Below are 17,489 nucleotides of genomic sequence, written 5' to 3' on the forward strand. Positions count from 1 at the left end.
ACACTTATTCGTTTTGGACCCACAACTCACCAAGCATTTAGTGCGTACCAGATGGTTACTGGATACGATCTCAAAGTTCTTTTCACTAACGCTTATTTGATTAAGTTGTTTATGTGCCTCAATTTTCGTATCTCAATGGGTATATATGAAACGATTAAGTATTTTGTTTGATTATGAATCACCAACACTTGTCTGCTATTTCCAATCTACAACTGTGGATCTCTATCCTGCGATATCCGTAGACGGTCACTTAGATGAGACATACTTCTTGTCGTTAGGGGGAGATATGGAATACTCCCATTCCGGTTTTAACACCATGAATTAACGTGGTGTGACACTATGCCTCATTAAGATCCCACACTGCTATGAGTAAGCAAGAAGTGCAACGCATTATCGACCTCTAGAAAGCCAAAGATTCAATACTCCATGACTTGACCGATATTGCGAAAGTGACGAGATCATACATAAATGCTGTGATGTGCTAGTAAGATTGGAACTCTTAGAATATGGGAGAATTTCATATAAACTGGTCCTATCACTGTTAGCACCATCCCTGACAATGGGAAGGAAGCCGACGACGACACTATCGTACGCTGTGGTGTTGTTGGTGCCTGTGGTATTGCACCACAAAACAAGGGCGAAAAATGCAAATATAGACTAGTAATGGTCATAACTTCGATCTTGGCTCCTACCTAAATGAGGAGGATACCATTATTCTATGAAATAAAAAACCAAAAAGAAGCGAGTTGCGTATGTAATATTCCACATAAGCTAACAGAGAGGGGGTGATGTGTCTTATATATACATGCCCACCTCCATCTAACACGAGGCTTTTTGGGGGCTTAATGAATTCGGAGGGGATTAGAACTCCGAAGTTAAGCTTGCTCGTGCTAGAGCAATCCCAAGATGGGTGACCCACTGGGAAGTTGCTTGTGAGCTCCAGAAACAAAACCGTGAGGGCAGTGCCCATAGTGGACAATATCGTGTTACGGTGGAGCGGTCCCGGAATGTGACAATTTGGTATTAGAGCCACTCTGCCGTATGGTGCGAGTGTGCCGACAAGGACGTCGGACTCCCAAGAGGGGGTGGATTGTAATATTCCATATCGGCCAACGGAGATGGGGTGATGTGCTTTATGTTTACATGCCCACCTCCATCTAACACGATGTATTTTGGGGGCTTAATGGGTTCGGAGGGGATTGGAACTCTGAAATTAAGGTTGCTCGGGCTAGAGTAATCCCAGGATGGGTGGCCCATTAGGAAGCTGCTTGTGAGCTCCCAGAATCAAAACCGTGAGGGCAGTGCCTAAAGCGGACAATATCGTGTTACGGCGGGCGGTCCCGGGATGTGACAGCGTATGCACAAATATTCCACCCACCATTAAGAGATATTCTCTTAACATGTCTATCAACTAAGTTTCTGTGGGACGCTACAGACTCCTTTTGTTGATGTTAGGGAACAAAAGAAATCTCTCAATTGATCATATAAACCGTGCGCGTGTGTTAATGGATTGATCTCCCATGATTGATGATGTATTCGCTTATGCTCTTATTCTATCGTAAAGTATTAATGATGAGCAACTTGACCGAAGTGGAAAGAATGAATACAGGCTAAACTAAACTTGTTATGTTAGTCATTGTTCGTAAGTGTAATGAGAAAAATAAAGTCATGAGATATTTGCAGGACTTTTGGCGCAAAGATTGTCTCATTATCCTAGTATTGACTATGATGAGTTATATTTTCTCGTTATGGACATAATTGATTTCCCCTACTTGATCAGTAGTAGTGTCCATGAAAACTGATTTGCAACGTATGATAGTGGTTATAGCATATCTATAAAGGGATCTTGATACAGATATGAAAGTGCCCGAATGACCTTAATTTCTCAATTAAATGCCTCCATATCATAGAGAGCTTATGCAGTCAGATTGCGACGTTCGATAGAACGTACTATAATCGGTTGCAAGAACTCATACCCATATGTGTTTATATGAAAGCCAATTTTGGACTCTCTATTTCGTCTAAGTAAAGATGATGAAGAGTTTCAATGAGCTATAGATTCATATATGTAAGTGTTGTTGGGAAACTGTTCTTGTAGTGAATCGGTAAACAAGTTAGTCAGAGAAACAGAACCAGCACAACAAACCAAGAGAAACAACCACAAAGGAAATAACACAAGAACACATATTTAAGGTTGTTCAGCAAATAGCTTTGCCTACATCCACCGGACAGAAACACACTTTCACTATATTAATAATGGGTACACAAGAAAGGCTAAGAAAACAAGGACTCTTCTGTTCCTATCTTTCTCCTCTCTGCCCTCTCTCACCCTCTAACAGAGAATGGAACACACTTTGCTCTTTGTCTCTGCGATGCCTAAACGTAGAGCATAACCCCTCCTTATATAGCCATAAGCACAAACATGTTTCCTCACCAAATAGGAATCATATTTCTAATAGTGGTAAGCTGTAAAGCCTCCTCCTTCTACAAGTAAACCATCATCAATAAAGATTCCATATCCTTACCAGAACACCATACTCTAAGAAATCATCTTAGGAAAAACACATGGGCTGGAAACCCAACAACTGTTGCTTTCATTATGATGTGATCAACTATGCGTCTATGCATCCTTATTTGACTTGTATTATTGTTTTGACAAGGGTTTAAGTTTTACACTTAGTGAACCAACACAAATCATATCCACACCAACGCCACCAGCAGCTCCAACAACAACAACGTACGCCACTGGTGGAGTAGTCGACACTGGTAACATAGAGGATGCGTACGATTCCGTCTCGGACCAAACATCAGTCATTCATTGGTCTATTCCCCCATTTCTTTGTGAAAGACACATTGAATGTGACAAATCAGAATATGTCCAGTTTCGTAGGTCAACTTCAACGAGACCTACATGACAACTCACTCAATGAAATATGGTGAATTTGGTAGCGTTGGAAAGGTCTATGTGTCTAATTTCCAGGCACACCAACTATTCGATTATATATATCGTATTGAGTGAGTTATGGCTGTTTTAAGAAAGTATGACAGTTCTGTCCGGAAATTTGTAAGTCAGTCAACTTCGAAAGAGCACTGTGAACTGCTCCAGTCGAATTGGGTTGTGGACTTTATGTCATTGTAAATTCACGGGTGTCTACTTTCCAGAACATTTTACGGTTCACTCATACCTATTATAATGAAGAAGTTATGGCCGTTTAAGTAAGTAAATGTCATTATACCTGAGAATCTGATTTTCATTGCAAAATCTTGTTTTAAGTTGTTATGCAATCTTATTTCCTAAGATCTAAGTTTGGCTAAGTATAGCATGTATGATCTAAGGATGTGTGACTAGATTAGTGATTAATCATTAGCTCAAGACTACTTTTGAGAAGCATGTAATGAACGTTGTATACGTTGTTCTTTGTACTCCATGATTATGACATTAATCAGGGGAAGTTGTTTCATAGACTTCAGGAAGAGTCTACCTCACATAATGCTATCAAATGTAGACGGTGTGTTGTGCTCTTTTTCCATTCGTTCAAGCTTTTGTTTCACCAAGAGGTTTTTATTTTGCTTGACAAGGTTTTTACCGAGGCAACGTTATGTGCACCATGCAACCTAGACATGTGATACAAAGATGAGTGTTCCAGGAGAATTATTATTCTACCATTGTGTCTTTGTCTTATTAGGTTTTCTGTAAGAAATAGATTTACATCTCTGTAATCGATTAGGACTCCGAATCCTACTTGTGGTTATGTAATGCCTATATACAGGTTCTCATATTATTCAATAAGGACATAGTTATTATGCTGCACCAAATAACCCATTTTAGTTGGAGACCGCCTTAAACGCTAAGATAGGTTGCACACAGTAGCAATGCAGCGGTTATTGAAATAGAAAGTGATTTCCCCTATAATTCTTCAGAACAGAACCAAGCTGTCAGTACATGGCAAAAGATCTGATGCATACATACATATGAATTCTCCTCTTCTATTACTCATAATGACAAATTAACATGGAGATCCCAAAAAGAAATATGTTTTTGAATAAGACATCTTTTTTCTATCTTAACAAAGAAATAAAACCTGCTAAATACACAAGGCTACATATAATCACCTTATTTGATCTCTTTTTCCACTTTTTCATTCCATTGTAATAAACTGCTTTCTTTCCAATATCTTTCAGGATCAGTCGGTTGTCATTGGTTGGGTCAGGCAACACCTGAAACGAGCCTTCCGCACAGTTGTCATGATCTCTGTCTCTGCAATCTCAAGCATTCTTACCACCTCACTGAAGGGTGGCCGGGCATCAGGGTTGGCATCCCAGCATCTCGTCATTATCTCACCGAGAACAGTTAAGCAGTCAGGGGGAATGATAGGACGGACACCCTTATTGACAACTGCAAACGCTGCTTGCACGGCTGTCATTTTCGAGAATGGAAGCATTCCTGTGATGAGTTCCCAAAGAACGATCCCAAAGCTGTAAACATCAACTTTCTGAGTGTACGGCCGATGCTGGATCATCTCCCTGCAGGGAGTCATATGATATAATAAACGCAGTCAACAGACAACTATAAGTTAATATATTACGCACTCTAGGTAAGTAATAAACAAATTTCTAATAGCAGTTCTCAAGACTGAAAAAAATAGATAAAGATCATTAACATGTTCCTGATTATACAACATAATAGCACAATCTTGAAACCTTTTCACTATTCTGATTTCCCATCATGAACTTATTAATGAGTCTATTTGACAACAACACCTGACAAGCTTCAAATTAACCCAACTAATCAATGCCATCCAATTAGGCCAGTTTGCAAACACAAATTAAGAAAAAAATTCAAAAGCAACAAAGAAGAAACCCAAGAGAAAACATAAGTCATGATGCAATTAGGATGCAATTACATGCTCAAATGAGTGATTGACAAAGAACGTTGCATTTGGGTTTAACTTGATACAACAAACAATTCGTCCCCATGTCCAACTCAATCTGGCCACATCTGGTCCACGTCATCCAATACACTTACAGCCAGATGAGAGGGAAGCATGCTGAAATAAAGTCCCACCTCAGAAATTGCAGGTAACATACAATATGAAGAAATGAAATTAAACAACATGGCCTAAACTGGCCTGGAAAACAAATTTGTCAACACAATAGACCAAATGAGACAGTATAAGAAATGAATTTGAGCTTAAACAAGAAAGTACAACACGACACGATATGAGTGGAAGTCAATTCATTCGTTGAGTCATATTTATGCACTATCAGTTCTTTGTGTGTGTAAAATTTTGATATAAGATCCCTTCTCTACGTTCTATCTTAGCATGTCATTACTTAGATATATAATTTTCAAAACACACTTACATGCCTTCTTTTTGCCCAAATATTTGTTTTTAAACTTCATCAGAGTCAAATGCTGAACTATTAACTGTGCAATGGTTTGTCGCTAAAAGGCTTATATTTCATGCAATTGCTGAACTATTATACCGATGAAATGATGCTAGTGATCTGTTACAACTTACAAGTGATGCTTATAACTTGAAAACTATTTTCAGAATCATAGACCAATTTCAGATTGTATTTTATATACTGGATGGTGCACTTGATATTTTGTATGCAGTAAACAGAGAAGAGTCGGAGTACTAAACCTACCAACAGAAATTAAATCAATACAAAAATAGGTTAATTTAATGCGTCGAATTTCATCCACGAATCTATTGGCCCTCAAGCCAATACTTTACAAAACCCCATCTGACCATCATAAGGTGTCACGATTCAAATATTTAGTATCATCTACTCATGGGATTTTACTTTACAGGTTTTGTGCCGTTTGCAGCTAAATCCAATAAAGGGGATGTTTAACAGAGAAGATTACGGCTAAACATGAAGAACCAGAAAGCTCACACTGGTGGTACAAGATCCTAGTTCAGCCACTGTGTATAAGCCCCCTTAGGCATCTTCTATTACAGATATCAGACAAATCCTCTAATAACAACTGCTGTTAATGTGAGGAGATTTCACACGGCCGGCTGGAAACTTATCTATCTCTACACAATTAATATCAGTTATCCAAGATTTTGAGCATACTCATAAAATAGTACAAGACATGATTTTGAAACCAGAGAAACCATTTTTGTTACAGGAAACAGGAATCCCTCATTCAGTGCACCGCCATATATTTTCAGTTAGACTTCCAAAGTAGCAAACTTAATTACATGAACACATCAAGAGAAAAAAAAAACCATTCTCAACAAGTGGAAGTAAATTGCAGACAATCCTAAGAAACAAGAATCACACTTTCAATAAAATTACACAAGTTCTCTTTCAGACTTTTAAAATAGCAAACTAAATGCAAATCAGAAACTATGAACATCAAGAGAATATACCAATATCAACAACCAAAGGTAAATGCAAATACTCCTAACAAAAGATAATTTAAGATGTTCTTAAAAATTCTCAGACGGAAAGTAAAATTGGCTAATAGTATACCAAGAGGGAAACTGAAAATGACCAATCAAGTACAGGATCATCTAGCCTAAGAACAAAAGGTCACAGAAAGGGCAATTACAGTTCGGTATGAGACAAAAAAGTAACAACCGGAAATATATCACAGCTAAGGGGTCAAAGAAAACTTACGGAGCCATCCAGCGGTATGTCCCAGTCTCTGGTGTCATTCCTTCTGTCTGCACCTCAATACGGGCAACCCCGAAATCAGCAATTTTAATTGATTTGTCTGAATTAATCAAAAGGTTGTCAGATTTCAAGTCCCTGTGAATCAGCCCGAGACCATGGACATATGCCATCCCCCTCGCAACATCCAAAGCTTGCTTCACTGCTAACTTCAATGGAACTGACCGGCTCTGCCGCTTCATCAAGAAATTACGTACCGAACCACCCTTAGCATACTCTGTTACAATGCACCAAACCATCGGTTTACGGCAGCCACCGATAAAACGCACTATGTTTGGATGCTTCAATGTAGCCAACATCTTGACTTCCTGTTGGAACTGTTGCTCCATAATCTGAGCCTTTTCTGGGTCATTTTCAGGCCTCTCCAAAATCTTGATAGCAACATCTTCGCCGTTGTAAGTGCCTCTATACAGCTTCCCAAAAGCACCCTGTGCAAAAGCTTCACCCATGTTTAGCTTTCTTAAGTCAATTGTCCATGCCTCATAATTCTGAAGCCCCTCTGTGATGGAATTGCTGTCCATCAGAGCACAGGCAAGTTGATCATCACTGAGGGCATGTGTGACTCTTCCGCGATTGACGCTTTGTGCAACAGAGTAGTTGTCATTAGTGCGTCGGCGCAGGCCTGGGTGGTTCAAGATGCGAGTGTGGGAATCATTAGTATTTGAAGCAACACTGCTGTTATCTATGGACATGGCAACAGAGCCTCCATCAATGCTGGTTTGCATACTGTCCATGGACATGTTTGTACCCTCACCCTCGTGGAGTTTGTGGTAAAAGACTTGAGACAAATCGTAGTAGTTGTTATCATTGTTGTTTAGACCTATAATTCCGGTGTACTTTGCATCCAACATTTCCGACTCCAATACAAAAGCACAACCTTGCCAGTTGCCCTAAATGTTCAACATCAGATAACTGCTTAAACTATAACTAAGTCTTTCTCGAATTCCTGAAAACCAAAATTGACCCACAGAAATAAGAGGGTTTTACGGGGATGAATCAGACTCGCATAGAAATAAATGAAATCATGGATGACTGTGTGATTAAAGTGATACAAAAGAATGATAGAGAGTAAATCAAGGGCAAGCAAGCAGCAGCTTTTGCTGAAAAGTACAGATTGGAGATTAATCTAGACGGATGATCGTCCTGAACAACAAATCGAAACACACAAAAAGTCTACGAACGGGGAGAATAGTCAAGCTGTGAGTCGAACAAGGCTGATGGAATCCAGAACGTACCTAAATCGAGGATGGATTGCTGAGAGATCGAATGAAATCCACAACACCAAGAGTCGAAGACCTCTTCTTCCCAGTCTTCGTTTCTCTCTCTCTTTCTCCCTCTTCTCACGCTTTCCTTTTCTTTTTTTTTCTCGTTTCACTACTTTTTTATTTTTTAACTATATATATTTATTAGGCTGGGCGGCTCTTTGGTGCGGTCCTTTGACTCCTTTCGTACATTCTCTCACTCTTTTCTTGTTTTTATATTTGTTTTCCACAACATAAAATAAATCAAAAAGACATGAGAAAAAATCATGATTAACTTTCATTTCCAGCTAATTTAAATAGAACGCTGAGAATGCAAGTTAAATTAACGGGTCTCTCTCTCTCGATAATATGTCTGAATATAAGTAAGTAAAGCTGACCTTTGAAAAAAAATAAGTCAAGTTAGTCAACAATGTTCATGATATCTTTTACTAAAGTTTAGTTCTCCAACTGAAAGTTTTAATCCACAATTCGAAATCACCTATCATAATATCAAGCTTAGAAATTATTTAGAGCAACTATATATAAAAGCCTGCCCAAACATTCAAAAAAGAAATTTGTAAGCCTCCCCTAAGCGAAGTGGCTTTCAAAGTAAGAACTTTTGCTACATACTCCAAATTACGGAAGTGGGTTCTGAAACAAGAACTCTGCTACATGCACCAAATTTCTTGCTGACTAATATATAAGAGGTTTACCGTGCTAATTTTTCTATTCAAAACCCATAATAGTTCTTTCCTGACAAAATTGTCAGAATTAAGTTTAATCCCGGTTGGCCGATGGGTCGGTTGGGTTTGACCGGGACTATTGGGGACTTGGGGGCAAGCCAGAGTTTGACTTGGGGCAACAGGCTTCTGGCTTTACTGGACCTGTTTCGGTTGCTTCTGAAGGAGCTAGACTGCCAGGTACGAGACCCAACTAGATGTGAGGAAATCCTCTAAACATAACTTCTTTTTTTTCCTTCTTTTTTATAGGGGGGGGGGTCAAATGACCCAAACAAACTAGAGGAGGATGTCTTTGAGGTGCTTTCGCTATTAAAATTTAAAAACAATCATAATAAAGACTACGCTATTAAAATTTAAAAACAATCATAATAAAGACTACTCGTGAAGATGCTTTGGAGTTAGAGGAGCCTCTTATATCCTCCAAGAATTGAAGATGATGAAAAAAAAGGCATATAGTGACTTTTTTCTTTCTAATCCTATAGGTTGTTGTAGGAGAATTACTCTCTATAATCTTCCGGTGTATCTTGTCCTAATTAGTATAGGTTAGTCTGGATAAAGAATGATATATAATCTCTGATTCTACGGGATACTCAATGTAATGTCTATATAAAAGACCATTTTTCAATTAATAAAAATGATGTTTATCCCTATTCTGATGTGTATTACATTCTTCTGTAACATGTTATCGACATGTAGTTCTAACCCTGAGTTCCTAGGTCTAGAAGCCTAAATTCTGAAGAAAAAAAATTCCTTCTGCCATGAAAAATTCGACAGAAGAAGATGAAAAATCCTGAGAAATTTCTTCAACTGAAAAAAAAAATTGCGGAAGAAGACGAAAAAACAGAAAATCGATATCAGCTAGGGCACCCAGAAAGTTGATCTGGGCACCCCATCTCCGATATGCTTTTATCAGACTTCCTCTTCTGGACATCGACACTACCCCAAGCCGCAACATAGGCGCATCTCGGCGTAGCCCCATGCCCAGAACCTCGTCGTCGACCTACGTGTCTCAATGACGGCGACCCACAACTCGAAATATCTACGTTGCCACTGCAACTTTGAGCGCCGCCAAGGTTTTAAGCCACCAACGAAAACCAACAGCTTTTGACGCCTACCCAGACCGATCATTGATGACTCAGATGTCACATCTCATAAAGGATGCAAGCAATATATTTGAGTTAAAATAGAGATTAGCAAGTGAAACAAATGAAGAAGTTTGTTTGTAACACTCACTAAGTTAAGGAAAACTTGTGAATAAATTTTTTGAACAAGTCTAAAAGAGAAATGAACAACAAAAATAATTCCGCGAATTACAAGAGTTACAAGTTTAACAAACAAAGAGACGGAAGATGGTGAAATTAGTCACCGGCCCAAGTTTAACAAATGATCAACAACCCAAATTAGAAATAGACACAGATTGTGACAAGTACTTTACAAGCAACCTCGTAGATACAAATATAATTAACAACGAAGGAAAACAATAACAAATACGAATAGAGACGATGGCTCTCGAAGGGAAGACTCCTAGCTCCGAATAATAGATCGACATGCAAGGATATTGTTTAGGATCCAAGTAAAATCATTTATTAAAACATGCAAGTTTTGCAAATATCATGCTAAAACAGTGGGGCCACTATGCCAAAAAGTGCATCATCCCATAGTACTCAGACGACATTTGGGAAATTTATTGTTATCCCAGTTGTCTAAGCAACACATAGAAAATTATATGTCGTTTTATAAGGGTCATGAAAATTGATATTTTATGCTTTTCATTCATACAACACTTAAGTGTTGTAAGTGAAAATGAGATAATTCACCCAGTTGAAGACCAAAAACGGATTTTGTCTTCAGACAATACTTATATGTGGTTCAAATAAAGTTGTCATAAATTTTGTTTGATCTTTGCATCAATATTTTGGTTTCTTTCTCTCAAAATAGTCAACATCGCAATTTTCCCTCTTAAACGTGTTGTGAACGTTAAACTACATACACATGTTGTCTAGCTAAGAAAAGGAAAATTTGACTGAAAACTTTACATATTAGACAACATATCAATGTTGTTTATACATGATATTAAATATTTTTCCATTTTAACTTGGAGATTTGAATTTCAATCTTGGCTCCAACAATTCCCTCTTAAATTTTGAAGGAGTGTAGGGTTTTATTAATCTTATCTAAACATGATACTACACATTTATGTGGTGTGATGTATTAAAAATAATTTTTTATTTTTAATTAAAAAAAAGATTTTTCATTCACTTATACCCCATGCGTTTTTAGCCTCCGATCTCTTTCTTCACTTTTTCATTCGCTCAAAAAAACCTAGACAACAAGAAAGAAAGAAAACCCAGAACCCATTCCTCAAAATCCCCGTCGCTTCGAAACCGCCTACACCGTCATCCACCCTAGCTTCCTCCTCCCCATGCTTCTGCAAGATCAAGCTCCACAACCTCCCCTCCAGACTGTCGTCGTCCCCTGCCTCCTGCCGCAGACCCAAACCCTCAACGCCAACACCGGCAACGGAGTACTCACTGCTACTTTCCACCTCAGCAAGTCCGATCTGGACCGGGTCACGTCCAAGTCCATCTTCTCCGGCTCCATCTGTGGAGTAAGATATCCAGGTAGCTAGCCAACAAAGTTTCAGATACGAACAAGTTTGTATCTCTCAAATCGCTAAAATCTATTTCGAGATTGTAAGTTCTCCTTTGGTTGTCACTGTTTTCACTCTCACAATACTAACTCATTTTTTTTGTTATTGTCAGGTTTGTTTAATTATTTTGGAATTAGATTTCCATGAATGCTCAGGCTGGGTTTCAAAACCAATTATGTTATTTCTCTATGAATGTGAATGTGATCTATGATTTATCACTTAATCTGGGTCTGAATTCGGGGCTAGGTTGCACGGAATCGGATACGGGTACGTGGAAGCGAAACGTTTGGAAACGCGGAAGCGTGTTTTTCAAAAAATTTAGGAAGCGGGTACGTTTTGGAAACGTCAAAATAAAAAAAATTATAAATATATATAAATTATACAAAAAAAATAAATATAATAACAAAATTTTAATTTAAGTAATTCAAAATCTCAAATAAAAAAAACATAAAAAAACTTTTATTTTTTGGAAACTCGCGTTTCCAATTCGGAAACTCGCGTTTCCACCGCGTTTCCAATTCGGAAACTCGCGTTTCCACCGCGTTTCTAATTCAGAAACTCGCGTTTCCACCGCGTTTCCAAAACTCATTTTTCTGGAAACACGTTTCCGAACGTTTCCGGGCGTTTCCGGCACGTTTCCGGGCGTTTCCGGGCGTTTCCGGCGCGTTTCCGGACGTTTCCGGAGTGGTTCCGGAGTGGTTCCGCTTCGGAAGCGGGAAACGTGGGTGTATGCACGTTTCCGTGTTTCCTAGATTCGGGGTGCCATTGTCCAAGTGTTTTCTGAATTTAGGTCATGAATGGTGTGAGGCTTGTTCTTATTTGCTAATCTAATTATGGTAAAAAAGGAATTGATGAAACTGCATATAAGTTGAACGATAAGACTCACCTCCAACATTTTGCTCCTCTCTTGTTTCATCGGCTCTGTAAATTCAACTCAAATATAATTTTTCAGTATGAATGATTTCTATTCCAATGGACTCTATGTACTTCATGTTCTTGTTTTTGTTTTTTTAATCATGAAACTGGGTCAATTTAATGGCACAATTCTGTTTTGTTTCTGCTGGATTTTGATCTTGTTTTCCTGTTTCCATTAGCTCTAGAGGTTGTGGAGGTGGTGATAGTAACACCTTCATCTTTCCAAATAAGACGAGCGGGAAAAAGAAGGGCACCGCTCAGGTATTCGAAGAACTAGTTTTTTCAACGCTTTCTTTTCTTTTGTGAATTGTTGTAGCAGGCTAACATACTTGGCACAAGGAAAACAACGATTCCCAAGATGACCAAATCGCAGCAAAAGAAGTTGTAAAGTTGGAGGTATGTGTATGCATTCATTTTATTTATTATCTGGTTTAAGGCTCTTACCTTCACATTGATTGGTTTGCTTTCTATTTCTGCAGGAGAAAAAGAAAAAAGCCCATTTGCTTTTTAAGAGCATTGAAGCCTTAGGGTCCGTCTATCTTCCCCATATTCTCCCCTTCCACGTGTTAATTTCTTCTTCTTTTATCAAATTGGTGTTGTTCTTGGTTGTTAGAGACAATGTTCTAAAACTCGGTCAACTCGGCGAGTACTCGGTACTCGGCTGGTTACTGAGGCGATTTTGACATACTCAGTGCCTCTACTCGGCGGGTAGAAAATCGGCTGAGTACTCGGTCCAACTCTGCCAACTCAGGTCTAAATCGGTCAACTCGGTCAGAAAAAAAAAACAAGATTTTAGGGTTGTTTCGGATCTTCCTAGTGAAAGGATTGGAGAGGAATCGGGAGTGGATGGTGGCTTAGAGCCTAGGAGAGGTCCTAGAATCCAAGAAATTAGGGAACTTGATAAGGATGATTTTATATCCGATGATGAAGAGGAAATAGATGACTTGAGTTTTGATTTTGAGTCGGATTAGGAAGGAGTACAAGATGGTCAGATTGATATGGAGAAGAAGAATTTGAGGCATAGTTACATATGCTTAGGATTGTTTGCAAGAATTGAATTTGGTTTGTTTTTATTACTTATGTTATTGTAATGGACTAATGGTTGTTTTTATTTTTTAGACATTATCTCTTAAATATTGTAATATTTTATAGACTATTTTTATTATTTTGGACATTATATATTATATTATATGTTTTAAAAATAATAATAATAATCTAGAAATTAGAATCCGAGTACTCCCCGAGTACTCGACCAAGTACTCCTCTACTCACTACTCACCGGCCGGCTGACCGACTACTGAGTAGCGAATTTTAGAACCTTGGTTATAGATATATATTTTTGGTGTACAAACTTGAATGTTCATGTTTATATATAATGGATGAGAAAGAGTCACCTCATTTTAAGAATGTTCATGTTGTTGGAATGCCGTATTGGATTGCCCCATAGGTATTTCTTTGCTGCACTTTGAGCCAAATTTAACAACGGTTTGGGTATAAGACATAAGAACAAACGGGGATTCAACTTTAATTTTATCAAGAAAAAAAGAGTTTGTTTCTGTCCTGCTATTTGATTTTTTAGCATTGATTTTGCTAATATGTAAGTTGCACTGCAATAGTTGCACAATTATTTATAAAATACACGTCTCCGAAAATGTAGATACAACCTAAAAGTAAACAAAGAAGAAGAGAGTTTCGCTAATCATAGTTTTGATGCAGTCCTAAACCAGAGAGCTTCATTTTGATGCAATTCATTGGTGTTTTAGGTGATTGAAATGTCAGAGGTTTGTGCTGCTTCAGATATTTGGAGTGTCGGCTGCACTTTTATTGAGATTCTTACATGTGTATCTCCTTAGCCTTTATATTATGGCTTTTGTGGGTCTGGACTGAATTACAATATTTTCTTCTTATAAATTTTTGATACAATATCACTAAAAGGAGACTCTGGCTCACTAAAAGTGTACCTCCATACTACCATTGTAATTGTATGAGTGAATTTATGGGTTGATGATTAAGGTGGATGTAATAACCTGAACCTATTCACCAATCGAGCATATTCCAGCATATGCAAGTAAAAGGTGTGGAGGTATGAGATTCTAAACTATGTAGTGCAGTATCTAGTGGTATTGCTAGATATTAACTTATGATCATTTATATTGCAATGTCTACAAACTCATATCATTTTTTAAATGTAAAATGTAGCCACTCTATCCCTTTTCTATATTAAGCTATACCCAACTTTTATCTATCTAACATGTTTACTTGCTTTCCTTTATGACTAGTTCACTTTAATCTATCCAGCAAGTGTTATGTTGTCACTAGTTCACTTCTATCAATTTATGTCATAATGTATTGGTACGACCTTGCAGGTTGATGACTTGTAATCATGAACAACTGTACATGACTAGTACTGTCTCGGATATTGATGAGGTTCCAACGGTGTGGGCTAGGCACGTCTTCAAGTTTAAACCTACCTAAATTGTACACATGCCTCTTTAATTTGGGTTTTGGACATATATACGCATCTTAAACCCTTAATAGTTAGCCTTGCCTGTGTTGGTAGTGTTGAACACTGATGGTTAATTAATTTTGTGTATATGTGGGTTTAGTTGCTTGGCTTCTGAAGGTTTGTGTTGAACTGATGCCTAGTTTTTGGCATATGTATTTTGATTTGGTATTGAACAGTTACAAAACTAATTATATATATGAAATCTCCAGTTTTCAGCTTACCAATTAAACGAAATAACATATGAGCAGTGAATGAGTAATTTGATATAACAAAAAACAACAGCCGCATAGCTAAATTATGTTATGAGAAATGAATTCAAACAATGGTAATCAATAAGGTTCCATTATTGTTTTGCAAATCAAACAACATATAGAAAACAATAATGAATACATGAGAAAAATAATTGTCAACTGATAACATATCAAACAACATTTAGATGCACATCATACAACACATAACTGTAACAACAATTAAAATTACATATAACTATTATTATGCTAACTATGAAACAATATATATTATCCATATCTTTACTAAATTTAAGATGAAACAACATATATGTGTAATTATGGGTTAGATTAGTCTAGATTTAAATGTTGTGTCATTAAAAATCTGGAAATGATATTATAACATTAGACAACATAGGACTTTTTTTTAATGTTGTTTGATAACATTATGAGACAACGGGGAATATCTGTGGTCTAATGTGTAAAGAGACATCATCAAAATAGACGACACATATGGATACTATCAGACAACGAGGGATATCTGTTGTCTAATGCACTTCGTGGCATAGTTGGCCCTTTTCATAAGGTTGTAATAGATATAATATGAATGCATGATCGATCCTAATGACTTAGTGGTGACTCTTAGGTCAAGGCCAACTGCCCTTTTATGTTATTGTTAATGTTAAAATAAGAATAAAAAAATGAGTGTCAATTTCAGACAATACCCTAAGATAAAAATATAAAGCATAAGGCAGAATAACATGGCATTGCCCCTCTGGAGGTTTCACGGTTTCGACACCGAGGGGTCCTGGACCGGTATCCCAGAACCCCATCACTCTCATGTCTATCTGTCACAACCCCGAAATTTTGAATGATAAAAGTTCGAATTCGAAGCCATGAAAACTCTAAAATAATCTTAAATATATTGAAATCATCTTACAACAACAGTGTATCGAAACTGAGTTCGCAGTACGACTCAATCAACTTGAACAATACATTACAAGTTTACACACTCAAGTATTAAAACAATCGGAAAATATAATATTCACTCAATCCTTACCACAACAGAAGAAGGAAACCCTCAGAACTCCTCCGAGTAAGCTCTCTGAGCCTGCTAATCCCCACTTGTAGAATTATCCCCTAGACCATTGATTTGGTGCACCCGGATTGTAAACACAAACCCAGTAAACGTCGGCACGCGCACCACCACCACCTCCGCCCAAACTTCCACAATTAAAAAAACTTCCAACATCAAAGATGTAGATCATGAGGAGTAGATCGTAACCATACCTGTAGTTTACTCCAAGTCGGCCGGAATCGCCACCTCAAGGAACTAGATCGGAGGTTGAAGATCGGAGGTGATTTGGCTCGATTCGGGCTTCACCGCTGGTGGATTTGTGCCTAGGAGGAGGAGAGAAGGCTCGGTGGCGGCTGAGACACGGCGCAAGGTGAGTCGCCGCTACTACTAGTCGACGCGACTCGGCCATGCGGTCCTAACGACACCGGCGGTGTCGAGCACGGCGGTCGGAGGCGAGAGATCGCCGGAGAGGGATCACGGGGTGCGATGGAACTTGGGTCGGAGTCGGGCCAGCTCGGGTTTTTATTTTTTGCTTTATGATTTTAGTTTCCAAAAATGTCCTTTTATAGCCTTCCAAAATCGGAAACCAAACTTCTGTTGCTAACAACTTCACATGCTACATCCGATTAAGGTGTTCCACGTGTCTATGAACTCGTATGAACGAGCTCAACAACTTCCGTGAAGGTAGTTTTTAGAGATGAGTGACAGAATAAAAGTCGACTCTTGAGCCACTAAAATCGTAACGTTTTCCAACATTTAAATTCCGAAATCACTTTCATTTCGTAAAGACATTGACGAGAAGGTGTAGAATGTGATTTTACTCGAATTACCAAGCTTAATAATTGATAAGAAATTATACAAATTTAAACTTGAAAATTCGGGGTATTGCACTATCACACTCGAAACAATCATATCTTAAAACGTTGCCTAGTCTATGGTTTTCACAAGCATTTAATACATCAACAAATATTTCAATAAAATAATCTTTCGAGAACTAGACTATGAATTTTATATTTATGGCCAAAGTAATATGAGAGGGTTAGCTCCCCTACTTGGAATGACGTGCAGAAATCCCAAGTCCAAAGCGTAAGCTCCAGATCCAAAAATAATGTTGCTGCTCCAAGGATCCAACATCTCTTGTAGTTTTAATCTCTGAGTCCAACAAAGTGTAGAAGCGTCAAATACAAATCCGAGACTCGTAGATAAATGACTGGACCTTCGTTCCTAGTTTGACCAAGAAAGTCAAAGATTGACTTTATATTGACTAAGTCTTTCCTGGTTTGATCAGAAGTTAACTATGTTGACCTTGTTTGACTTTTTATTGACTAATTCACGGATAATCCGAAAACAGTCTAATTTTAGTCGTCGAATGATACTAAACATACTTTAAGGTTATTAAAGACACTTATAACCATGTCAACGATTTATTTGATTACCGACAC

The 17,489-nt window shown here is 38.0% G+C and overlaps 2 protein-coding genes across 3 annotated transcripts in view; one reads left to right on the forward strand and one right to left on the reverse strand.

The window, feature by feature from the left end:
- The first annotated feature begins 3,537 nt into the window (after positions 1-3,537).
- Positions 3,538-17,489, forward strand: part of LOC126791775 (uncharacterized) — a 90,266-nt gene continuing 76,314 nt past the window's right edge. The window contains exon 1 of the mRNA XM_050518249.1: positions 3,538-3,543. The gene's annotated coding sequence lies outside the window, so the exon portion shown is untranslated. The remainder of the gene's footprint in view (positions 3,544-17,489) is intronic.
- On the reverse strand, positions 3,968-8,053 carry LOC126791780 (serine/threonine-protein kinase STY13-like). 2 transcript variants are annotated; one of them, XM_050518258.1, is made up of 3 exons: positions 7,926-8,053; positions 6,637-7,636; positions 3,968-4,524 (listed from the first exon to the last, which is right to left on the reverse strand). In XM_050518258.1, exons 2-3 carry the CDS (start codon positions 7,539-7,541, stop codon positions 4,185-4,187), a joined length of 1,245 nt encoding a protein of 414 aa, XP_050374215.1. In that variant the 5' UTR covers positions 7,542-7,636; positions 7,926-8,053; the 3' UTR covers positions 3,968-4,184. The 2 variants fall into 2 exon arrangements, with proteins under 2 accessions (XP_050374215.1, XP_050374216.1); XM_050518259.1 differs by having other exon boundaries at positions 6,637-7,580; positions 7,926-8,041.

Source organism: Argentina anserina, chromosome 4 (genome assembly GCF_933775445.1).
Source record: "Argentina anserina chromosome 4, drPotAnse1.1, whole genome shotgun sequence".
NCBI classification, from domain to species: Eukaryota; Viridiplantae; Streptophyta; class Magnoliopsida; order Rosales; family Rosaceae; genus Argentina; species Argentina anserina.

Bases quoted from the DNA above. Each gene is read 5' to 3' on its own strand.
- LOC126791780 (XM_050518258.1), bottom strand. From the start codon at position 7,541: ATGTTGGATGCAAAGTACACCGGAATTATAGGTCTAAACAACAATGAT. The intron at 4,525-6,636 runs GTAAGTTTTCTT...GACTCCCTGCAG, and splicing joins ACATACCGCTGGATGGCTCC to GGAGATGATCCAGCATCGGC.